Below are 25,644 nucleotides of genomic sequence, written 5' to 3'. Positions count from 1 at the left end.
TTTGTAGTGGTCTCTATTGATGTCTGATGTTGTTCTCTTCAGCAGTGGCAACCAGATTCACAGTCGAGATGGCGAAGAACCCGTTCACTCCATATTTAAAATTAAAGATACCATGTCAAGATCCAAAATACAGAAACAAAAAGTTCCAAATACGAAATTAAGAGGAAAAGTCCAAGGATCATTATTACAATTTGTGGACGTTGATGTTTGTACCAAATTCCTTTTTTTTTTTTCTTTTTTTTTTTATAATCAACTTTTTATTTATTTTTCCATTAAGTTTGTTGACACAGGTTGAGACAGGAGACACAACACAAGAGACTGAATGCGCACATACAAGGAGCATAAACTCCACATAAAAATTAAAAAAAAAACACAGACAAAATGTGTCCACATCCCTGTCAAGGGTTTTTTTTACAGTATCTAAATAACACAACAACAACAGAAAAGTACTTTTCATTTCATGGTAATCTATCCAATAATTGTTAAGATATTTCGATTTGGACCAAAGTGGGACCAACTGACATTTCCATCCCTAGGGTGTCACTAGTGAGGCTAAAAATACAGCTTCACAATCAAGGTAAAAAAAAAAAAAAAAAAAAAAAGCAGAATCTATTAATTATTTTTAATTCATTTTTAATGTATTCATTTTGTCCCTCTTGAATCACAATTATATAATATTTTTTCATGATTAGAGTTATCAATACTGCACCTAAAACACTTGCAACATGATACATTTGAGGTTGTGAACCATACAGATGTTGTCAATTAACTAATATTTCAGTAAAGTATATTTTAAAAAAAGAAAACATTTTTACAAATTAAAACCTTCTCTTAACCACTGTAGTTGCAAATACAGTGGGACTATAATCAGTAAAGCCTGAACGAAACCCTGAAGTTTTGAGGTTAATTCTACAGGCTGTCAGTTTTATGAGGTTGATACTTGAATCCAGTCCATTAAAAAGGAGTCAACAACATTTATGAGAGTACTTCCTGTAGGCATTTCTGCACACACTCACCCACAGTTGTTCTGGTTAATCAATCACTGTGTTGCAGCAGAGCCAACAGATTGTTGGTCAGTATGTGTGAATGAGGTCATCCTTCACTGCAGTTCAATCAATCAATCAATTTTTATTTATATAGCGCCATATCACAACAGAAGTCATCTCAAGGCACTTTTCACATAGAGCAGGTCAAGACCGTACTCTTTAATTTACAGAGACCCAACAATTCCCCCATGAGCAAGCACTTGGCGACAGCGGTAAGGAAAAACTCCCCTTTAACGGGTAGAAACCTCAAGCAGACCCCGGCTCTTGGTGGGCGGCCATCTGCTTTGACCGGTTGGGTTGAGAGAGAGAAAGAGAGAGGGAAAGGGGGAGGGGGGACAGGAGAGCAACAATCACAACAACAACAACAAGCACAAGCATCAATAGACAGAGAAGGATGCCATCAGGACTGTGAAGGACCGCAAAGGTTCGGCCCGGGACTCAGGTTTTCCTGTGAGATGAGAAAGCACAAAAAACTCCGGGGAAGAAGCAAAGTTAGTGACATGCATTGATGTTACATCAATGCATACAGATGGAGAGGAGGAGGAGGAGAGAGGAGCTCAGTGCATCATGGGAAGTCCCCCAGCAGTCTAGGCCTATAGCAGCATAACTAAGGGCTGATCCAAGGTGAGCCTGGTTGGCCCCAACTATAAGCTTTATCAAAAAGGAAAGTTTTAAGCCTACTCGTAAACATAGAGAGGGTGTCTGCACCCCGGACTGAATGTGGTAGACGGTTCCATAGAAGAGGAGCCTGATAGCTGAAGGCTCTGCCTCCCATTCTACTTTTAAAGACTGTAGGGACCACCAGTAAGCCTGCATTCTGGGAGCGCAGTGTTCTAGTGGGATAATACGGTATTATGAGCTCTTCAAGATATGATGGTGCCTGACCATTAAGGGCTTTGTAAGTTAGGAGAAGGATTTTAAATTCTATTCTAGATTTTACAGGAAGCCAATGTAGCGAAGCTAAAATGGGAGAAATGTGATCTCTTTTTCTAGTTTTAGTCAATACACGTGCAGCTGCATTCTGGACCAGCTGGAGAGTCTTTAGAGACTTGTTAGGGCAGCCTGATAATAAGGAATTGCAATAATCCAGCCTAGAAGTAACAAATGCGTGAACTAGTTTTTCTGCATCTTTTAGGGACAGGATGTGCCTGATTTTTTGTGATATTAAGTAAGTGAAAAAAGGCAGTCCTTGAAATTTGATTTATGTGGGAGTTAAAGGACATATCCTGATCAAAGATAACTCCCAGATTCCTTACGGTGGTGCTGGAGGCCAGGGTAATGCCATCCAGTGTAGCTATATCATTAGATAATGTGTTTCTAAGGTGTTTAGGGCCAAGCACAATAACTTCAGTTTTATCTGAATTTATTAGTAGAAAATTGCAGGTCATCCAGGTCTTTATGTCCTTAAGGCATGTTTGGAGTTTGTTTAACTGATTGGTTTCATCTGGCTTCACTGATAAATATAATTGGGTGTCATCTGCGTAACAATGAAAATTTATGGAGTGTTTCCTAATAATATTACCTAAAGGAAGCATATATAAGGTGAATAGAATTGGTCCAAGTACAGAACCTTGTGGAACTCCGTGTCTAACTTTTGCCTTCACGGAGGATTCATCATTAACATGTACAAACTGAAATCGGTCTGATAAATAGGACTTCAACCAGCTTAATGCAGTTCCTTTAATGCCAATTAAATGTTCCAGTCTCTGCAAAAGGATTTGATGGTCAATTGTGTCGAATGCAGCACTAAGATCTAACAGGACAAGTATAGAGACAAATCCTTTGTCCAAGGCAGTTAGGAGGTCATTTGTGACTTTCACCAGTGCTGTTTCTGTGCTATGATGCGCTCTAAATCCTGACTGAAAATCCTAAAATAAAGTATTGTTATGTAGAAAGTCACATAACTGATTAGAGACTGCTTTCTCAAGGATCTTAGATAGAAATGGAAGGTTAGATATAGGTCTATAATTGGCTAAAACACCTGAATCAAGAGTAGGCTTCTTAAGAAGAGGTTTAATTACAGCTACTTTAAAGGACTGTGGTACATAGCCTGTTACTAAAGACAGATTGATCATATCTAGTAAAGAAGTGCTCATTAAGGGTAAGTTGTTTCGAGGAATATGAGTATTAATATGACTGGGGGGAGTGGATTCATTTAGGCTGACATATTCTTCATGACACAGCCAGGTTTCAGTGAGACAAAATAAATCAATATGATGATCTGAAATTAATTCGTTTACTAAAACAGCTTTAGATGATAGAGATCTAATGTTCAAGAGTCCACATTTAATTATCTTATTTTGTTGTACTATTGCAGTAGTGGTTTTAATTTTTACTAGATTTTCATGAATGACTCTTCTTTTGTTTACTTTGGATTTAATTGATTTATGTGGTCGGGGGACAGACACAGTCTCTATGTGGTTTTGGGTGGGTAACTGCTCTAATGGAAGCGCAGATAAGCATGTAGGACTGCAGCTCTGCCTCCTGGTCTCAACTCTGGGTTGTCAAAAGATCCTCTCTGCTGACCTGCTGCTGTGGCTGAATGCGGTAACAGAGGACTCCATCCATGAGGAGATCGAGTTAGAAAGAGAAGACAGCAACACAAGCTTATCTAAAGCAGACATGTCTGATTTAGCAAGTAAATAATATGACAAACATAAATCTTTGTGCAATGAAGAAAAACTTCATCTGTATTTTGATAATCAATGAATCATTTTCAATCAATCAATCGATCGTTTAATGACCACACGACAGAGTTCGGTGGAATTTGCTTTTGGTACAGCATGTATGGAAGCTCATATCACTGTGTAGACATATAACAGATAACAGTTTAACATAGGACTGGCACAACAAACAATATACGTGAATTTGCATAACAGACAGACAGCATATACACTGACATGACATTTAAAGTGCAGGTGCATCAGGTAGGGATTATTGCAAAGATTATTGCAGGGTGTTCAGGCTCTTTATGGCAGTGGGGAAGAAGCTGTGTTTGAAACGGGATGTTTTAGTGGACAGGGATCTATAGCGACTCCTGTGGGGCATCAGTTGGAACAGGTGGTGATTAGGGTGAGAAGGGTCAGAGATTATTTTATTTGCCTTTTTGATAGTGCGTTTGATATATAGTGATTCAACTGATGGGAGAGGTTTGCAAATGATCTTGGATGCTTTTTTAACTATGCGCTGCAGTTTTTTTCTTGATTGACTGTCCAGGCTGCTGTACGAGACTGTTACAGATGAGATGAGCATGCTTTCAATGATGACAGTGTAAAACTGAAGTAGGAGGGATTGTTTGATTATTATTATTATTGCCTGAAGTCAGAAATAAGTTCCTGTGTTTTTGAAGTGTTGAGCTGGAGGTTGTTGTCGGTGGACCAAGTGACTGCTTGGGCAACCTGCTGGTGGTATTTGTCCTCGTTATTCTTGGTTATGAGTCCGATTATGGTTGTGTCATCTGCATATTTGAGAATGGTGACTGAGCTGTGGTGGGATGTAAGGTGGTTTGTGTCGAGGGAGAAGAGCCAGGGTGAGAGCACGCAACCCTGGGGGGCGCCTGTGCTGAGGGTCAGGGGTCAAGATGAAAGGCTGTCCATCTTAACCCTCCGTTTTCTTCCCCACAGAAAGATCCTTATCCAGTGGCATATGCAATGTTCATGTCCATCAGTTTGTTGAAAACATTGACCAGGTTTATTGTATTGAAGGCTGAGCTGAAGTCAATGAATAGTATGCGGGCGTATGTGTTGGGTGACTCCAGGTGATGTAGTGTGTGATGGAGGGCTAGGTTGACAGCATCCTCAACTGACCTGTTGGCACGATAGGCGAACTGGTGACTGTCCATCAGAGGGGTGGTGAATAGTTTCAGGTAGGAGAGAATGATGCGCTCAAACGACTTCATGACCACGGTTGTTAGGGCAATTGATTCTTGTGTATTAATAGTAGTTGAATAATGTGAAACTGACTGAAGCAGTGAAGAGTTGGGTTGTGGATTAGAGGACACTGGTTAGAGAGATTTTTTTAAGAGTAAATTAAACTGAAATTGTAGCCACTTAACATGAATCACAAAATACAAAAACAATGAGGTCTATTTGAGGAAATGAATACAATTAAAGGCTAAATGATTTACAATAATTAAACAGACTAACTCAAATATAAAAATAAATACTGTAGAATAAATAAAAAGAGAGACTAGTGATATAACCCAAACTAGAATATACTATTTAAACACAACAGTGAGGTCATCTTTGCCAAATGTCCACAACGCCTACATTTCCTGAACAAACTCTGCAAGCTCCAGGCTCATCAATCAGTTCTGCAAGCTTTTTATAGGTGGTGCTTTGAATCCAACTTCACTTTCAACATAACAGCTTGGTATGTTGGGAACCACTGGACTAAACTGTAGCTAACTATATATAAAGTAGTTGAAACTTAAGCAGGACATCTCATGCAGGACTTTTATGTGTAATGAAGTATTTTTACATAGCTGTATTTATATTTTTACTTACGTAAAGGATCTGAATACTTCTTCCACCACTGTGTATGACTTCGCTCATTTCAACTTTATATGGGGACTTGGGGGTCTCCTCTGTGGATTATTTGGCTTCCTGAAAACACTGCCGTGACCCGGATTCGAACCGGGGTTGCTGCGGCCACAACGCAGAGTACTAACCACTATACGATCACGGCGAGCTGTACTTCAGATGGGAAGGTGAGTGTTTCCACAGAGATACTTCACACCTATATTAGTCATGACATTCAGTTGGGTGAAGATCCTGCATGAAAAGTCCTACTTAAGTTAAAGTACACTAATATTATCAGCTTGATGTAGTTAAAGTATTGCAGTAAAAGTAGTGGTTTTGTCCCTCTGACTGATATATTATCATATATGACATCATTAGATTATTAATACTAAAGCATCAGTGTTAGAGCAGCATGTTACTGTTGTAGCTGCTGGAGGTGGAGCTAGTTTCAACTACTTTATATACAGTTAGCTAGTTTAGTCCAGTGGTTCCCAACCTAGGGGTCGGGCCCCTCCAAAGGGTCACCAGATAAATCTGAGGGGTCGTGAGATGATTAATGGGAGAGGAAAGAAGAAAAAATAAAGTTCTGATACACAGATCTGTTTTCAGTTTTTAGACTTTTTCTCTAAGCTTTGATTATTGATGAAATATTGGATCATTTGAACATTTATTGAAATGAAAGCATGTGAGAAGTTTAGAGGGGAAAATCACTATTTGGTGGAGCTGTTAACAACTCATAGGCATGTGAAATGTGACCCCGACTACACACTGCTTTTTGTAAGACGTCAAAAGCAAAAAAGGTTGGAAACCACTGGTTTCATCTTTATCAATGTGTTGTATTTTAAAAGCTTGTTATATTATCCATTGTGTCAAATCTTCATTTGAAAAGTAGCTAAAGCTGTCAAATAAATGTAGTGGAGTAGAAAGTACAATATTTCCCTCTGAAATGAAGTGGAGTGGAAGTATAAAGTAGTATAAAATGGAAACACTCAAGTAAAGTACAAGTACCTCAAAATTGTACTTAAGTACAGTACTTCAGTAAATGTAGTCACTTTCCAACACTGCCCAGCAATAACTGCTGTTAAAATTAGCTCCTCCTTGACAGCATTAAATGCTGCTTAAACGTGCATGCAACAGTAAAAATACAAAAATAATGTATAAATAATAAATATAAAAACTCTAAATAGTGCCATTTTACATAATGAATACTTTAACTTTTGATACTTTAAGTACATTTTGCTGGTAATACTTCTGTACTTTAACTTTGAGTTGCAGGACTTGTACTTGTAATTGAGTATTTTTATACTGTGATATAACTACTTTTACTCAGGTAAAATATCTCAATACTTCTTCCTCCACTGCTTATCATCATACTGTAAAATCATCTATTGATGGAAAAATAGTAAAAGTTTCTCTGGTAGATCACTGACTCCGGTACTCAATGCCAATAGTATGTGCTGCGTTAAATGATAGTATATCAACATTATCAAATTAATTTTATAAGTAAAAAAGTCTGCTTGTATTATGAGCATTATAATATGATTTGATACACAGAATAGGTTATGTTGTTGGCTGTAGGCTGTAAATTACTCCCAAACAGAACTTGCTACAGTAGCAAAGGAAATTCTTCAATTTTAATGCCTTAATTATCATTCAAGAGTTAAAAACAAACACAATAGTTTTACAATTATAAAACTATTGTAAAAAAAAAAAAGTATTTAATTTTTTTTATCTTCTTTTTTACAAATAAAAACAATTACATTCCAATGATTATTTTACATGTATAATTACAGTGTGGTATTTTTTAAAAACAAAAACAACTGTTAAATAAATCACCGTGAAAATCAGCACTACACATAAAAACTCCACTGAGGTGCTTTTGGACATCTTTTTTTTTCTTCATATTTCATAATCTTAAAAAAAAAACAGAAAGATTGGCAGTGGACTCTCATCTACTTGTAAGTTACCATTTAAAAATAAATCTAACAGAAATACATCAATGAGAATCGTTCACATGTTCTGCAGCATCAGGTGACTATCTGCTTCTTGGATGAAGAGTAAATGAGACATGATGTGAATGTGAGACTGAAGACCAGAACCACCGGGCACTTCTTTAGGATTCACCAGGATTCACTCTGGAGTGTTTTGACTCAATAAGCCAACAGTGAGAATTACTGTCCCTTCACATACAATAAAAAGTCAGTAAATGTGTTGTGACTGTTCTGTGTGTGTACGTCTTAACATCAAGAATCCCTGCGGTTCCTCAGAACTACAATGACTTTAGTGACTTTTATGGAATTTAATTTACTTGCTTCACTAAAATGTTCATGGAAAAGTCAAACCAATGGACCGACACTACCATCACTGGATGCCCTTACAATGCTAAAAACAAGTCAGTATGAACAGAGGTAGCCATTAAATATTGGAGATATAAAACATGCTAAGACAGCCCCGTAGTTGTAGTATGAGTGAATGAAAGTGTTATGTGCAAAAATTAGAAACATTTTTTAATTATCACACATTTAAGGTGCAGCCACAACACATTATTACATTATATTCATAATCTCCAACAGTCTCTTCCAAAGGTGCACTATTGTGGGTGCTTATTCGATATTAAAGATGATTGATGGTTTGATCCATTGGTCACTTTACCAAATATCAAATTAGAGGATTGACAACAAAATCATGTCTGTATCTCCTGTAGATATTTCTGTATAACACATGAATGTATAAAAAGTCTCTGCAAAAACTTCTAATTTTGTCACAATTCTCATCATTCACAATTACTAATCATGCTAAAGTGTTAGCATTGGGATCTTGGTGTAGATCCTCTCGGCACATATCGGTAAAGGCAACCGATGGGCTTCAGCAGCCGGACTGGTTGTAAAAACAGTAGTTTCATCGGAGATGTGCGGGTGTCTGTAGCGTCCAGAGGAAGTGTGGAGGAGAAGGACGGAGGCTTTTATATACGTAGGAGCGCTGATCGCTGTTTCTCTGTGGAAAGCTGATACTGCTGCTGTTTGATGATGTCCAGACAGTCTCTAAGAACCTGCAGGTACAGATTTGCATAAGTAAACAACATAAAGGAAAAAGGAAAGGTAAACTTGTCATTGATGATTGTTTTTTTATGTACAGCTGAAAAAACAAAACTTGATATTTACCTTCCTGGTCTCCTGAGGTAGAATGACTCCATCATCCCAGAGTCGGCCGGAGGCGAAGAAAGCTGAGCTCTCCTCCTCCAATCTCTTGTTCAGTTTGTCCTCCTGCTTCTTCTTCTCCTCTTCCGCCTGCTCAACGTCAGGGGGAAGCAGAGAGCCGGCGTGACCCGGAGCTGTCATGGACACTCTGGCGTTGGGCCACAGGAACAGGAAATTAGGGTCAAAGGACCGCCCACACTAGAAACAACCAAGAAACAAGATTAAAATGACTGTGAGATTAACCCTGAATCCCAACTCACACATCAATATACAGTATGATGATAGGAGGAACTGTATGATTACATATAGAATTTCTGTAGTGGTTAGCTAACTAAAGTAAGACTATGAAAAACAGGTTGAAAGGTCTGCAGGCTTACCATGTTATCATTACTATTATTATTTGCTTTTCTTTTGACACGTTTTTCTCATGCTTCCTCCATTTTAACGTACATATGATGTTTGTTAGCCTCTTTCATTCGTCTATTTCTCTGTATTTTTTATTTGTGTCTACCTCTGTCGGTGTCTATGTACTGTCACTTTGCACCAATTAAAAAATTAATATATAATAATTTTTTAAAATAAACATCTGCAGAGTGACAGGTGTGATCATTTAGGAGGATAATGCCTTCTATTAATGTCATTTGTCAGGAGAAAAAAAAGCATATTTAGTTTTCTTCATTGAAAAGAGAGTCTCACCATTGCATAGCTGTCAGCACCATGGCAACCGCCAATCACCACAGTGATTTTAGGGACGGAGGCACACGCTATTGCTGACATCATTGAACCCTGAGCCTTCAGGCGGTTGCTGTTAATCTCTGCCTGAAAGAGAGACACAAACACAAACACACCAAATACAGATATCAAACAAATCTTATTAAAAATTCCATAATTTTCAACTATTCTGGAAGTAAAACTATTCTAAATTTGATGTCCCACAACATCTGTACGACATTACCTTTGTTTTTGAATAAATATTTTTGTAAATATAATGAATAATCTATGAAAAGACATGTGTACTATTTTAGTTTCAGTTTTACAATCCATTTAAAATATGTTCATTTAAAGAAATCTCTACAGCCTGTGTGTGTGTGTGTGTCACTGGGAGTGAATACCTGTGCTGTGGAGAGTGTTAATGCTGCTGTGGGCGCTGTGTTCTGGAGGAAGAGGAGGGGGACGTCTCTCTGGTCACATAACTGGACGAAGTGGCTTCCTTTCAGAGCAGCCTCGTTTGACAGCTCTCCGTTGTTGGCTACTATCCCTACCAGGTGACTAACGCCGGACATAAACACAAAAAAAAAATACAATATATTAGAATTTTAGATCATAAGTAAAGCTAGTTTTCACAAAAAAACAAGTAAACTGCAGATAAAGTTGCGAGTCCTCCTCTTCCATGCTCATGTCTGTCGCACAAGAATAGCGTTTCTTTTAATTAGTTAAATGTGTCAAAATTAACACGAGAGGAAATTATATCATGTTGTAAGTTGCAGCTTGCGTGTTGCAAATTTGGTGAAACAGGACCCTGTGGCGTACAATGACAGCTGGAGCTATGCTGCTGCTGCTGCTGGTATTACTGGTTTAGTTCATTATTATTTAAAATGTCTATTACTGGTCTTAGTATTTGTGTAACAATAAAATTTGTGACACTATGCATCATCAAACTGAAAGATGGAATGAATCAGATAAAACTCAGCAAAAGATCTTGTTTTTGTTGGCAACATGAAATAGCATAGGATGTAATTTAATGTTAACCATTAACAGTGTGAACTGTGTGAAGCTTCTACTTGAACTTGAACTGTGTGTTTAACGTGCACGTGTGTGTGTGTGTGTGTGTGTATTGTATTGACTGCATCGATAAGAGCTGACCGCATCATTAAAGCAACAAATCAACTCGATTCACGTCTTTAAACCAGGATTATCCACTCAGCATCAATACTGCTTTGAGAAATGAGTTTCCTCCTACAAATCAGACATCTTGCATGACAGTTACTCATTGGTAAAGTGACAAAGGTTTGTTTTGGCCCCCCGTTAGAGTGTGCTAATCTGATTAAGAAATTACTGAGGTCAGATGCTAATCTCATGAGGGTGAGAGGTCACTGAGTTTGTGGGTGTACAGGGGTCTTCAGAATACAAAAGCAAAAAATTGTCTAAAGTATGTGTGTGTGTGTGTGTGTGTGTTTGTGTCTTTTACCCATGTATCTTTGCAAAGCCAGTGGTGAGTGTGGTTCCATAGCGAGCTTTGAACTCCTGGAAGCGACTCCCATCGGTCAGCCGACTAACTACCTGGACAAACAGACAGAAACACCCAACAGCATGTCATTAATACCCATCAGCATCCATGAGACACTAACAACCGTGACTGGAAACAAACAGAACTGCAACGATTAGTTGATCGACTATTTGATAATTGGTTCATTTTGAGTAATTTTTTAAAGGAAAAATGACCAAATTCACAGATTTCCAGTTTCTAAAATGTGAATATTTTCTGGTTTATTTAGTCTTCAATGACAGTAAACTAAATATCTTTGGGTTGTGGACTGTTGGTCGGACAAAAGAGGACATTTGAGGACGTCACTAAGGCATCTGGGAAAGGTTGATTGTAATTTTTCACCATTTTTGGACATTTTATAGACCAAAAGACTGATAAAATGATTGAAAACAATGAATCAATAATGGAAATAATTGTTAGTTGCAGCCCTTAGAAACAAATTAGCTGCTATAACCCGTCACGCTGACTACACAGTCCACAGATATAGAATAACTTTGTGTGTCTGATCATATGTACTGTATGTGTTTTTTGTACCATTTTAACATCCAGACTGTAGTTGTAACTTCTGGGAGCGAGCCCTAGAAGCTCCTCTGAACTATAAAGCGGCTCCTCCTCTACTTTCCTCTTCCTCATCTTCTCCTCATCCTCCTCCTCTTCCTCAGGCAGTTGGAAGTTGAGGGTGGATATGATGTTTCTGGTGTACTCGTACGCCTCCTTCTCTTCCCAAGCAAAATGGTCCACACAGCCGCTCACCCTGTAACCAGATAAAGACAAATGAACAGGCTTGATGAAGTAAATGTATTCAAATTCAAATCAAATTTATTCATACAGTAATTCTCCAAAGACAAATAATCCTGTTTAAAAAGTTAACTGGGTGTATTTCGCCACCTGACTCCCACCGGGTTGGTTTGATTTATGGACCTACTCAGCGTGAAGCCTGGCTCCTCCCAGGTCCTCCGGTGTGACTTCCTCTCCCGTGGCGGCCTTGACAAGCGGCGGTCCTCCTAAGAATATGGTCCCTATCCGGTGCACCATCACCGTCTCCTCCGCCATGGTGGGGATGTAAGCTCCACCCGCCGTGCATGAACCGCACACCACCGACACCTTTAGGATGAAGACTTAACCTCAAATTGCAATTTTTGACAAGATTCTTGCAAACCATGAAGTCTTATTGTGTAGGATCAAAAACTTGACTGAGAAGGAGCCAAATAATCTTGCACACTGTTGGTCATTGGTACTCTTTTCTTAACATTTCAGTTCTTTGATCTAAATTTTTTTTTTTTTACCAAAAAAAAGGCCTAAGTACAAGTGACAAACTGTGTTGGGCTGCTACACTTGCTCTCTGTAGCCAACATCTTTTAATCAATTACGAGCTATACGTCTCACATTACACACGATCGTTAGCCCTTTTAAAGTTTCTCAAACATCAGCCTTATCTCGCCTGCAGCTGCTTCAATATGCAGCAGAGAGACTCCTCACTGGCACCAAGAACAGAGACCACATACCCTGTGTTGGCCTCCCTTCACTGATTAACAGGAAATACAGAATTGATTTTGAGACTATTTTATTTGTTTTTAAAGCGCTGTACGAACTGGCACCAAAAAGATAATTATAAAAGAACCCGCATTAAATACTTTACACCCCGTTTGAGTTACTTCTTGTTCTGTGGTGGCATTCCTGTCATAGTTTAAATGTCTTTACCTGTGGGATCTTCATAGCAGACATGATGGCTTCGTTATAGAACGTCCTTCCTCCCTGGTTCTTATCAGGAAAGATCTCTGACTGGATATTTGGACACAAACAGAGAATTAGAGATTAGATCTTCTGAAAAGACAAACACCTAATAAAGCAGAGGGGTGTGTGTGTGTGTGTGTGTTAACCTGCAGTGGTAGAAAAGCTCCTCCAGAGTCGACCAGGTAAACACAGGGCAGGCGGTTCTGAATTGCCACTTCTTGTGCTCGCAGCTGCTTCTTTACTGTGATTGGATAAGCTGTGCCGCCTTTCACTGTGGCATCATTGGCGATGAACACACACCACAGGCCGTTTATCCTGCCAACACCTGGATGAATACACGTAGAAACACATATAGCACACAGAGACATAAGCATATGAGGGACATGTGAGTTTGCCACACTCACATCTGAATTAAAAGAAGTGGAGTAAACAGAGTAAGTTGGAGGCAGTTGGCCTCACAGTCTGTAGTTTATACTAAAAAATACATTTCTCTAGTTAGTGGTTTCTGACCAGTTTGGCACCCGGCTGAAGGGATGTCCCCGTACGGCAGACCCAGACCCGCGAACGGTGACAGCTCTAAGAAGTCCTCATCATCCAACAGGAGCCGCAGCCGATCCCTGACCAACAACTTCTTGTTTCTCTGGGTGTGTCTGGCTATGGCGTTTTCCCCTCCACCTTTTTTAACCTTCTCACTCAACTCCATGTACCTAAGAGAGAGACAAACCTAATGAATGGCATGCATCTACAAATTTATCTGCACAGGGTGGAATAAACTAAGGACTGATCCGAGCTGGACGGTACAGGCTGACGAGAGCAGAACTTACTTGTTGTGGCAGCTGTTGCTGTTTCGGAGGTTAGCTTCATAAACATGTTGGTGGATGGGCTGGAGAGGCAGCTCCAACACCGGGAAGGCACTGCGCAGACTTCTGCTCTTCCTGGCTGCAGAGCTCATACAGCGGACTGAACACTGCAGACGCTGCTCAGCCAGCCTGCACCACAAGATTCATACATGGAAAGCATATTTATGGCTTGTTTACAACATGATTAAAAAGGAAGATGTGACAATTATAGAGGAATATCTGAAAATCTGTTATTCAATTGTTTATAAAATCAATTATTTTTATGATTTTGTCAATAAAACAGCAGAAAATGGTGAAAAACGCCCATCACAAGATCCTGGAGTCCCAGGTGACGTCCTAAAATGTCTTATTTTGTTCAACTAACAGTCCAAAACCCCAAAATATTACATGTACATTAATGAGTCAAATTTGAGACTCTTGAACCAGCGAATGTTTTGCTTATTTGCTTGAAAAAATGACTAAAATGATTATTCAATTATCAAAATAGTTGCCGATGAATTTTCTGTCAATCAATACCTTTTTATTCACAAATTTTTTTAAAAATATCATTATTATTACACATCATAACTCATGTAGCCAGGTTAATTTTTGGAACTGTCTCTGCGGATCACACAGGCGGTTTCTAGCTGTGTAGCAGGGAAGCAGAGCTGAATCATTTTAAATTGAAAATCACAGGAGTCGCCACTTTAATTGTTATTTACTCAAGTGACTCTGTGTTGTAGAGAACTGTAGCAAATTAAAGAACGAGTTCAAAGGTTATGATGACAACCGCTGCCAGCAAACGTACTCAGCTGTAGCTAATTAATGTTAATTCTGTGACAATTATTACTGTAACTGGCCGACTAAGTAGCTGTCATCAATAAATTAAACACCACTTTTGAATGTCATGATTATATTTGAATATTACTGAGTAACATCAAGTATACTACTAATGTAATATCTTTATGAATGTGAGCTTAATAGAAAACTAGGCAACCATTCTTGGACTGACCTGGGGGGGATCTCAACTGACAAATGCAATATTTTACATGATTTTATTAATGCAGACAGCAGTAACTTTGTGATTATGCTTGGTGCAATCATATCAGAAAATAATCCAGTTTTAAATCACAACATTGGTCAGAAGAAGATCATTATGTTACTCAAATTGATCAGCACAATCCCTCATAAAAATCACTGGAAGATGCTGTGAGTGGGTTATATTTTAGCTTATAGTCCCACTGGAGTCCCAGTAATGTAGTCACCTGTGTTGTCTCTCCTCTGCTGTGTTTCTCAGAGTCCATGATGATGATGATGATGATGTCTGGCTGTAAGCAGGCACAAAGGTAGGACACACTCTTCCTCCACTACACACACTTCTTCAGGAAACAGAGAGAGAAAGCAATGAACACAAATGAACAGATGGGACTTAAATTACTCTTCAGGTAAAGAAGCTCCAGAGTAATCTTTTTTATGACTTGGTGCAGGATTAAATAACTTGTCCACTGTTTAATGACAGAGATGGCTCAGGTGGTTATAAGGTTGGAAGCTGACCCCAGCTGTCTGCAGTATGTGTGTATATTCTCCCTGTGTTGGTATGGGTTGTCTCTGGGTTACACAGTCCAGTGACCTGCTGATGAGGTCCAGTGTAAACTCTAAATTACCTGTATGTGTGAGCTGGACGGTCGGTCTATAGGTGGTAGCCCCATGACAGACCTGTTTGGGTGTCTTTTGACTTTCACTTTCACTACTGCATGCTGAAATAGACTCCAGCCCCTCTGGACTTTGGAGGGAATTGAAATTGATTTGAGAGAAGAGGAAAAGATTTCCCACTTTCTTCTGTACTGTGCATAGTAGTAACTTTATCAATTAAGACTTTATATACAAAACCTACAATCAGCTTATTAAATATGATGCATTGTTGTAGATCAAACTGACAGTATATAACATTTAAAATTAGCTCCACGTTAACCAACTGCAGCAGTAAGATATTATTTTTACGTTCATGCAACAGTAATAATAATCCTACTATGTACAGTAATGTATAATAACACTCACAGGTGCATTTACTTTTGATACTTTGAGTACATTTTGCTGATAATACTTTCATATTTTTACTTAAGTCATATCTTAAATGCATGACTCTTTCTTATAATGGAGTATTTTACATGTCACGATATTAAACTGTCATGTTTTTTAACTGGTAAAGTGTGCAGAGACTCTTTTGGTGATGTGCACTTCAAATAAACTGAAGCTGAAGTATTTTTAAGGTGTAGTGTTGATATTTTACTTTAAAAAGGGATCTGAATAATTCCTCCAACACTGTACTTTCAAGGGAGGGATATAACAGTATCTAATTAAGTGATTAAACGACATATACTTGACATTGCTGACTGCCTATAACTCTCACTGGGGATCCCTGGTGGTCGGATCATTTAAGGACATTGAAGCAGAAGAATCACCAGCATTTGCATTTCAGAAATGCCTTTCAGTACCTAAAAACTCAACCTCACAGCTCTTTACCCCTTTGTCCCTCTGAGGTCACCTACAGATATTCACCTTAATGTTTTAATAAGTGCTTATTTATTTGCTTAAATAGGCTATTTAACAGTCTGAACCCAACCACCCTGAAAACATACGTACCCATATACGTTAGGGTTCAACGACAGCAGACACATTTTTGCTTATGTATGCATATTATTAATGCAAATTTAAACGTATTATGAGTATAAGTGAAACATTAGTGTAGTATGTATGGACACTACTCGCAGTTAGAGAAAATCGTTAGCTTAAAGTATAGAAAAAGAAATGTATGCCAAAGGTCGAGCAGACATCTGAGTGGACTTTAAGTCATAAATTAACGGACGGATTTACGAAGGGAAAAAGATCTAACGGCTCTTACCTCGTCATGCACCGGTACATGTCTGTTTGTAATTTAGTGAAACACAGCTGATAACACAACTTTTAGTAGCTGAAAATTTACAACTACATCGCCTTTTACTGTCTAGTAGGAGAAGTCTTCTTCTTCTTCCTTATTGTGTTTGTTGGCGGGTTGACAGCTGGAATACACATTAGCGCCACCTACAGGACAGGCATATACAGCACAACGATCTAAAAAATACTATTATAATATATTATATTATATTATATTATATTATATTATATTATATTATATTATATTATATTATATTATATTATATTATATGGGTCTCATTTCAGATGCCTATGAGTTGTTAACAGTTCCACCAAATAGTGATTTTTCCCTCTAAACTTCTCACATGCTTTCATTTCAATAAATGTTCAAATGATCCAATATTTCATTAAAAATCAAGACTAGAGAAAAAGTCCGAAAACTGAAAGCAGATTTTTGTATTAGAACTTTATTTTTTTCGTCTTTTCTCTCCCATTAATCATCTCATGACCCCTCAGATTTATCTGGTGACCCTTTGGAGGGGCCCGACCTCTAGATTGGGAACCACTGGACTAAATTAGTTAACTGTGTATAAAGTAGTTGAAACTAGCTCCACCTCCAGCAGCTACAACAGTAACATGAACACACTGATGCTTCAGTATCATTAATCTAATGATGTCATATATAATAATATATCAGTCAGAGGGACCAAACCACTACTTTAATACTTTAATACTTAATACTTTAACTACATCAAGCTGATAATATTAGTGTACTTTTACTTAAGTAGGACTTTTCATGCAGGATCTTCACCCAACTGAATGTCATGACTAATATAAGTGTGAAGTATCTCTGTGGAAACACTCACCTTCCCATCTGAAGTACAGCTCGCCGTGATCGTATAGTGGTTAGTACTCTGCGTTGTGGCCGCAGCAACCCCGGTTCGAATCCGGGTCACGGCAGTGTTTTCAGGTAGTCAAATAAACCACAGAGCTCCATGTACAGTTGAAATGAGTGAAGTCATACACATTGGTGGAAGAAATATTCAGATCCTTAAGTAAAAATACAAATACAGCAATGCAAAAATACTCCATTATAAGTAAAAGTCCTGCATGAAAAATCCTAAGCACATACGTATTAGCAGTAAAATGTAGCTAAAGTAAAAGTACTGGTTTAGTTCCTCTGCCTGATGATAATATATCAGTCAGAGGGGTGAAATGAGTACTTCTTTTCATACTTAAAGCACATTTTTCGGTTAATACTTATGTACTTTTACTTAAGTCACACTATTATGGTCCTATGTTACCTAAAACAGGAGAACATTACAGCCATCATGATTTCAGTGAATTTTATTGAATGTGAAGGATACGACAACATTCTTGAATAGTGATTTTTGATGTATTTTTTTTAAGAAATACGAGTCATATTTACAAAAACATCTATAGGCAAAAATGTGCACTAGCTGTAAAAGTTAAAATATTTCCAATTTCGTATATTCTTGGTCAAAAAGTCATAAGATTTCAGAGAGAAAGGTGCACAGGGAGTTTTTACTGCTCTCAAATGTAAAAATGGGTCATATTTGACCTGAACAGTAGGCTACTTAAGGGTTAATGGGGTCAGAAAGAAGGAAAAAGAAACTTCTGCCACACACATTTGTATTGATGTTTATTTATTTTTACTTTTCTATTTCATTTTTATTTATTTCTTTATTGTAAAATATTGGATCATTTGACCTCTGAGCCACAATGTTATTAAAATGAAACAATGTGAGAAGTTCAGAAGGGAAATTATTCTTTGGTTGAACTGCAAACAAGTCAAAGACGTCTGAGACACGACAAGGAGCCTCAACCAGACAGTCATTTTTGGTAAGTGGTCACGAGCCAAAAAAAACAACCTTCAATCTTACAGTGCAAGTACCTCAAAATTGTACTTAAGTGCTGTGTTTGAGTAAATACTCACCGCAGTTACTTTTCACCACTGTATTTCCCTTAAGTAAACAAATAGACAACTATATTACTGTGATGCCTTCCCATGTAGACGTTCTAATGATATGTTAATCCAGCTGTTTTGCATCATTTAAAATATCTGTATATACACAGTGTTAAGAACTTTTAAGCACTGTTATTATAGGCTATCAATGTCCTTCTTAGTGTCCTTTGTATCTATTGTTCTATCTTTAAACTCTAGATTATTACCTCTACTACCTGTGAGTATAAATATTCAATATCTATTGTTTTCTTGATTATGCGATTGATTATTTTGGCTATATGTCAAAAAACAATAGTCAGAAATGCCTATTTTAATTTCCCAGTCCGATGTGAAATCTCCAGATTTCTTGTTTTATCCAACCAACAGTCCAAAATCTAAATATATTTAGATTACTTTTATATTTAACAAAGAAAAGCATCAAATCCTCACATTTCAGAAGCTGGTACCAGCAAATGTTTGGTATTTTTAATTGGAAAAACGACGTAGCTGATTGGATTTTCTCTGGATTTACTAATCGATGAATCCTCAGATTTTTTTCAACTCTTATATTCAAGGACAATCATTCACCTTACTGGACATTAGTGCATTGAGTGAATTAGAGTTAAAAAATTATGACTCTAAATTTAGGCTCTATTCTCTGCTTTTATTTGATTCTATTTACTATTTGGCTTTCTCTTATCTGATAGACTACAGTTGTAGTGATACAATTTGGCCACTAGAGGGAACTACTCATTCACTAATAAATGAATTGGGCTCACCCATAGTGTACTTAAACATGGTCTATGTTTGAACTTGTCTACAAAGGTCGTTTATGGTCACATATTGAAAGTATGCAAAACATTTATAGCATAAAAACGTTAACTGGCCCAACTCCTATCATATCTGGTAGAAAAAAAGCACAACTGTAGGTATTTTCCTATGTAAATAACTCTCATCATGCAGTCACTTCCTCCACTTTAGAGGACAGGATGAAAAACAAAAGCTACAGTGCTATCATCAAACCTTCAGCTGTAAATTCTGACCCACAACCGACCCACATTGAGAGCAGACTTTGAAAACCCTTTTCATCAATATCTCATTCATTTGACTTCCTCTCTGATTGTTCTCAGAGCAGTGACAAGCCAGTTATAATCACAGCCGAATTAACATATTGATGCAGTTTTGATGTTTTATTCTCACTGACATTAATCATATAAATGATACTGACTTTATAAGAGTTAGACTAGACACTGATATTATTCAATGTCACATCTCTTCTGGGCTTAATTTATCCCACACATGGATCATAGATGCTATTTTCTTATTTGTTTTTTGAGCCAAGTGGGGTGAAATGTTATTGGGTTCAGGCAAAAATTGGAAAACCTGGATTATTTATTTATTTATTTATTGCATTGTTGTCCAAAATATTCAGTTTGTGGATCTTTATGAGTTTAATACTATGGCAGGTTATCTGAAGAATCAAGTTTTATGTTGCCCTGATGGAGGACAAAGTGGGCTGACACAATAATATAATAATAACAAAAATATTAAAGTTTAAATGAAATGTAGGGCTGCAACTAACAATTATTTTAATTTTCTTTTCTTGATTAATCAATCAGTTGTTTTGTCTATAAAATGTCAGAGAATGGTGAAAAATAAAAATGTCTCCCCAAGATGCAACCTAAAATGTCTTGTTTTGTCCCAAACAACAGTCCACAACCTAAATATATTTAGTTTACTGTCATAGAGAACTAAAGAAACCAGAAATATTAACATTTGAGAAGCTGAAACAAGAGCAGTAAGGCCTTTTTTTTACTTAAAAAAAATTATCAAAACAATTTATCTATTATTAAAATAGTTGAAGATTAATTTTCTGTCCACTAATGGATTAATCAACCAATTGTTGCTGCTCTAATGAAATGTGTGTCCTATAAATTGAGACAGCTAATTAAATACAATTCATTCTAGTCCATTTGTGAAATGATGATATTTGTGAAAATGATCATATTTAAAAATGAATAATACCATTTGAATCTAAAATAAAATGCTCTGTCCTTTATTTTGTTTTATTACAGGACTTTAATATGTCCTTGTTTTTAAAAATCACACCTATATGGATAACAATTACAGTGTTTGTTTGGGGCCAATGTGGTCCAGGGCCCCTGGTTTGGGCGGCCCTGCTGCACAGGCGGAGAGCAAGAGGAGGAGGAGGAGGAGGAGGAGGAGGAGGAGTGTGTGTGTGTGTTTTGTCGGCAGACAGTCAGTCAGGAGGACCGGACTCCCAGCGGCAGTTTAGGAGAGTCTAAGCGGGGAAAACTGCGTCCATTCCGGGAGAACTCAGAAGGAGGAATCCGCAATGAGTTGGGGAACGGAGCTCTGGGTACGTTTAAACTCTTCAAACTGTGTTTCTATCCCAACTATTTAGCTTGTTTGTTGTGTGTTTTCTGCGCGGAAAAAAAACACGACTAGTTTTGGGAAATGGAGTGGAAGAAAGGTGCCGTGTTACCTTTTTTTTTTTTCTTTTTAGCTTTGTGTGAATGGCGAGCGGCTAACGCTAGCTGGCCGGCTGCGCTGTTAGCCGGCGAGGCTAACGCTAGAGCTAATCCGCGGTGCACCTTAACGGCTGTGACAGCGGCGGCGGAACAAAAGGCAAACCCTGCAGACACACACGGGCACAGACAACCGGGGGGTCACGCCGCCTCCCTTCTCCGCCTGGATACGTGTCATCTTTAATAATATCTGCGCCATTAAATTCACGTTATTTTTATACACTGGCAAGTTACGAAGTTGTATCTTGACGGGGTTTTTTGTGTGTGTGTGTGTGTGTGTGTGAGTGTGTGTCACACCCTGTTTGAAAGAGAAGCTGGCAGAGATTCCCGGTAGCAGGGTGGAGAGACGGTGGGATCCCGGCAGCAGACAGACCACCGTCCAGCTCAGTCTCCTTAAAATCAACCTTAACTTAAACTTTACAACCGTTTGTCTCATTAACTGATTGAGTCTCTGTGTGGCCAGTTATCCAAATCTTTTGTCTTCCATGCGATTAGAAGGGGGACACATAATGCTCAAATGAACTGAATCAGCGGATCAACGCCTCATAATGCTTGTGTCTATATTATTATTATTATTGAACGTATCATTCATAAACAGAAGTCATGCCAGATTTTATTAGTTAAGTCAGTAAAACATAAGCTTTGTCAAGTAGACTGATCAACCGCCTGTGTGTGTGTGTGCAATATCTCCATTTACATCAGCCCCCTTACATTGGTTGATATGCTTTGCTTTAATGATGCGTTGCAGCATGTGGTTAATACAGTGAATATGTGTTTAAATTAGAGTTATATGTTGAGCTCCAGCCTGTGTTTTTTTTGGGGTGTTGGCCATCACAAGCTGTTGCAGCCAGCAGCAGCAGCATCCCCTGTGTGTGTGAGAAAGACAGACATAGAGAGAGAGAGAGAGGACTTAACCTCCCTGAGATGATACTCCTCCAGCTGACCTCAGTGGTTATTATGTGCAGTTTAAAATAAGCATTTTTTTTTTTTTTTTTTTGCTTGCTCAGCCCTCAAAATGTAACACGACTGTACTGCCGGAGACAAAGAGATAACTGTTTGCTTGTCTGTGATTCAAAAGGGATTGTGAAATAGAGTACACATGGACACAGATGTGATTTGTCAGGATTCCCCATTCATGTTGTCCATTCAGGTTTGTTTTTTTTTTCTTGCTTTTCCCCCCCCTCAGCATTGGGATAAAATGCCAAGTATGGAGATAGGATGTAGTCTGCTGTGTCAGTTTGAACTCCCTGCCCGTCCCAGTAAGACGAGATGGACAGACTTGCTAGTGAACGGAACTCAAAGACTTTTAAGAGAAAAGAAGGTCGAACCGAATTGGAAATAATGTCACATTTGAACATTTTGATGATGCTACTGTTTGCTTCAAGCTGTGAAGAATGGTCCCATCAGGAAAAATGTTAAGGGCTGCAAATAACAATTATTTTCATTATTGATCGTTTTCTTGATTAATCGATTTATCGTATGGTCTATAAAATGTGTGAAAACGGTGAGGAATGTCAGTCGCTGCTTCCCAAAACCAAAGGTGACGTCCTCAAATATCTTCATTCCATCCTGACCAACAGCCCATAACCCAGAGATATATAGTTTACTATCATAGAGGTGTAACTGTTGATTGACTAATCTAGTAATCAAATAATCGTTAGTATTAAATATGTGCAAAAATACTTGTACGGTTAATGTTTGTCCTTTAATGTCGTTTTAAATCACGATTAAAGGCAAATATGCTTTTTTTTTTTTCAGGGAATATGAGCAGTATCTGTTGAAGTCGTAATGGTCTTTGCATGTCCACAACAGCAGCAGTTCCTGACTAGCCCAAACTCTCCAAGAAGTCTTGGATGAATTCCCCCCCCCCCCCCCCCCAAAAAAAAAAACCTTATGATGTGAGGAAAAAATGGAAGAATGGGATGAGAGAGGAAATGGAAACGGAGCCAATAGCGACTGCAACAAGTGAACAGCCAGTAGAAATACAAAGTGCAACAATTGGCTTAAAAATCAGCTGCAGTATTATAAAAAAAATAAAATAAAAAAAAGTCCAGTACCACTGTAGTAAATCTACTATCATCAGAAGTCCAATAAAATAAGTCCAAGGAATGATTTCAGTAATGGAAAATGACAAACTGAAATTCCGAGTGCCAAGATATTCCATTACTGACTCATTAAAACAGTTTGAGTTCATCTCCGCGTTGTCTTGCTGCTCTCGTAAAGAGAAGCGCGCTATGATGTGATGAGTGTAGACGCCGGCAGCTGACGGACCGTCATAATCCCCCCCAAGTCCGCTGATGAGATTAATCTGTTGGCTGTCTGATGTCAGATTACACATGATTGGCTGCCTGATGTCAGATTACAGATTATCGTCCGCAAGATGGGATGTAAAAGAATTGATTGGCTGTTGTGTTTTACGGCTTTCTGACCGTCTAATTTCAGTTGTTAGAATTATTATTTTTATGATATGATGTTACAAACTACCAGCTGAATAGGATAGGTACTTGGCTGTCTAGTTTCAAATGAAACGTGACTGGTCATTCAGTAGTAGAGACTAGTTATTGGTTAAATACCAGTAATATGACCATTAAGGTAACTGGTTGCTTCATGAAAATGGTGTTTGTGTTGACTTAGATTATATATAATAGCTGTGTGGATCTACCTTAAATCAATTACGGCTGAAACTATGATTATTGTTTTATTATCCAATCATCTCACGCTTTTTTCTCAATTAACCAATCATATGTTTAGCTGATAAAATGGCAGAAAATAGCCAAAAAAATGCCCTTCACAGTTTCTCAAGCCAATGTCTTCAAAACCTTTTTTGTTTTTGTTTGAAAACCCAAAGACATTCGGTTCTAGAGCTGCAATGATGAGCCAATTAATCGGTTAATTGATCGACAGACAATTAATCGCTACCATAACTACAGCTATGATAACTATTTTGATAACTGAATAATCGTTTTGAGTCATTTTCTTTAAGAAAAAATGCTAAAATACTCTTGTTCCTGCTTCTTAAATGTGAATATTTTCTGATTTGTCTTCCGTAAGAGTACATTGAATATCTTTTTGTTTTAGGTTAAATTTTAAGCTGATCAACATTTTTCACAATATTCTGACATTTTACAGACCAAACAACTAATCAAGAAAATCATTGACAGATTAATTGACAATGAAAACAAGCATTAGTTGCAGCCTTATTCAGTTCATTATCACAGAAGGCAAAGAAAACCAGCAGATATTTACACGCTGAAGCTGAAACCAGAGAATATTTGGCATTTTTGCTGAAAAATGCCGTAAATGATTAACCGTCAAAATAGTTGGCGATTAATTTACTGTCTATCGACTAATCGATTAATCAACTTATCATTTCAGCCGATGACATTCATCAGATTGTGACTGCATTCTTGAGAAACTGAGCGTCTCTCCGCTGTGTTTTTTTTTCCGACAATCAGTCCAAAAATCACAAATTTATCTGAAATTGAAGATCAGATAAACTTTTTGTATTTTTTTCTCTTTACTCTCTTGTCCTGTTAATCATCTCATGGACTAAAAGATAAACAAGCATTTTTTTTAAATCTCTAAACTCCATGAATAGGTATTTAAGAACACATTTGGTTTACATATTATATAGATATAAAGCACCTAACACTGACAATAGCATTAGTATGCTCCGAGTATGTTGGTGCCTTTGCTTTTGCCCTACATCTTGGCTTAAGCCCAGCTCTTTTAGACATTACAAAGCAAGCGAGGAACATCCTATTACCGAGCTGGCTTCCTGCCCTGCCGAGACACACACATACACACACGCACGCACATGCATAAAGTAGGAAGTGTTTGTCTGAATTAAAGCTCTGTGTGCCTTTGGTGTGTGTGCGCTAGTGCCAGGATGCTGCCATGCTGTGTCTGTCTGGCTGAGGTGAGCTGGAGGCCAGCAGAGCGGAGCAGCCAAGTCCGACTGAAGGACAAGAGACTGACAGGCGGTCTCCTCTACTGATCGGCTAAACTGAAAGACAAGGATAAAGGGGGGATAGAGGACGGAGAGGTAGAGGAAGGAGGATATGCTTTAAACAGCTGGCTAGACATTTGTTGAAACTCAGATATGTTGATTCCATCACGGTTGCAGAGCAGTCAAGCACGTTTTTTACCCTCTTGTGGATAATCAAGGGGATATTTTTCTTCTTACACATGTTTTGTGGATTTGGACAAAGGATTATTATTGTGTTCCCTCAGGTGTCCTGTGGGAGGTGGTGTTGGAGAACGGGGTACTGGAGTAATGTGTGAAGAATTTTAGACTTGGAGCAAGAGGATTGTTTGTGTACTTGGCATCAGGTGGCAGTCAGACTCCTGACAAGGGTGCTTGTTATCCCCCGCTCCTATTTCTGTTATTTATAGACTGTAGCCTGCAGTATATCAAGGTCTGGAAGATGCTCAGTTTACTGACTGTAGGGAAGCATCTCTGCTGCTTGTGAGGGTTATCTTAGATTTCCATCCACAGGGGATTGATGATATATTGATAATTAAAAATAACTTTTTATGGTCATGCTAATTCCTTTGGAGATTAGACCTCAGATATCTTTTCAACTAGTCTGTTGACACAAAATGAATCAGCAA

The 25,644-nt window shown here is 38.1% G+C and overlaps 2 protein-coding genes and 2 non-coding genes across 5 annotated transcripts in view; 2 read left to right on the top strand and 2 right to left on the bottom strand.

The window, feature by feature from the left end:
• Nucleotides 1-5,660: 5,660 nt before the first annotated feature.
• Nucleotides 5,661-5,732, bottom strand: trnah-gug (transfer RNA histidin (anticodon GUG)). The gene has a single exon. It is a non-coding gene; the product is annotated as a tRNA-His (tRNA).
• A 2,328-nt stretch (nucleotides 5,733-8,060) lies between these two features.
• On the bottom strand, nucleotides 8,061-16,647 carry si:ch211-198n5.11 (methylcrotonoyl-coenzyme A carboxylase 2). Its single transcript, XM_067596331.1, has 13 exons — nucleotides 16,505-16,647; nucleotides 14,868-14,981; nucleotides 13,588-13,752; nucleotides 13,274-13,470; nucleotides 12,910-13,088; nucleotides 12,731-12,811; nucleotides 11,955-12,133; nucleotides 11,564-11,783; nucleotides 10,952-11,043; nucleotides 9,876-10,032; nucleotides 9,460-9,582; nucleotides 8,728-8,961; nucleotides 8,061-8,615 (listed from the first exon to the last, which is right to left on the bottom strand). Exons 1-13 carry the CDS (start codon nucleotides 16,522-16,524, stop codon nucleotides 8,529-8,531), a joined length of 1,848 nt encoding a protein of 615 aa, XP_067452432.1. The 5' UTR covers nucleotides 16,525-16,647; the 3' UTR covers nucleotides 8,061-8,528.
• A 756-nt stretch (nucleotides 16,648-17,403) lies between these two features.
• trnah-gug (transfer RNA histidin (anticodon GUG)) lies at nucleotides 17,404-17,475 on the top strand. The gene has a single exon. It is a non-coding gene; the product is annotated as a tRNA-His (tRNA).
• Nucleotides 17,476-20,702: 3,227 nt separating this feature from the next.
• fnbp1l (formin binding protein 1-like) overlaps nucleotides 20,703-25,644 on the top strand; it is a 55,773-nt gene continuing 50,831 nt past the window's right edge. For both annotated transcript variants that reach the window (XM_067596330.1, XM_067596329.1), the window contains exon 1: nucleotides 20,703-20,861. In XM_067596330.1, coding sequence (XP_067452431.1) covers nucleotides 20,838-20,861 — 24 coding nt within the window. In that variant the 5' untranslated portion in view covers nucleotides 20,703-20,837. The remainder of the gene's footprint in view (nucleotides 20,862-25,644) is intronic.

Source organism: Thunnus thynnus, chromosome 8 (genome assembly GCF_963924715.1).
Source record: "Thunnus thynnus chromosome 8, fThuThy2.1, whole genome shotgun sequence".
Classification (NCBI taxonomy): Eukaryota; Metazoa; Chordata; class Actinopteri; order Scombriformes; family Scombridae; genus Thunnus; species Thunnus thynnus.
This window is presented reverse-complemented; position numbering and strand designations above follow the sequence as displayed.

What these genes read in the sequence shown, in the direction of transcription:
- si:ch211-198n5.11 (XM_067596331.1), bottom strand. Translation starts at nt 16,524, where the DNA reads ATGTACCGGTGCATGACGAG. An exon ending in GGCTTTGCAAAGATACATGG is followed by an intron (nt 10,033 to 10,951) that starts GTAAAAGACACA and finishes GTCCGGCGTTAG; the next exon opens with TCACCTGGTAGGGATAGTAG. An exon ending in GTGCTGACAGCTATGCAATG is followed by an intron (nt 8,962 to 9,459) that starts GTGAGACTCTCT and finishes GGTTGTTTCTAG; the next exon opens with TGTGGGCGGTCCTTTGACCC.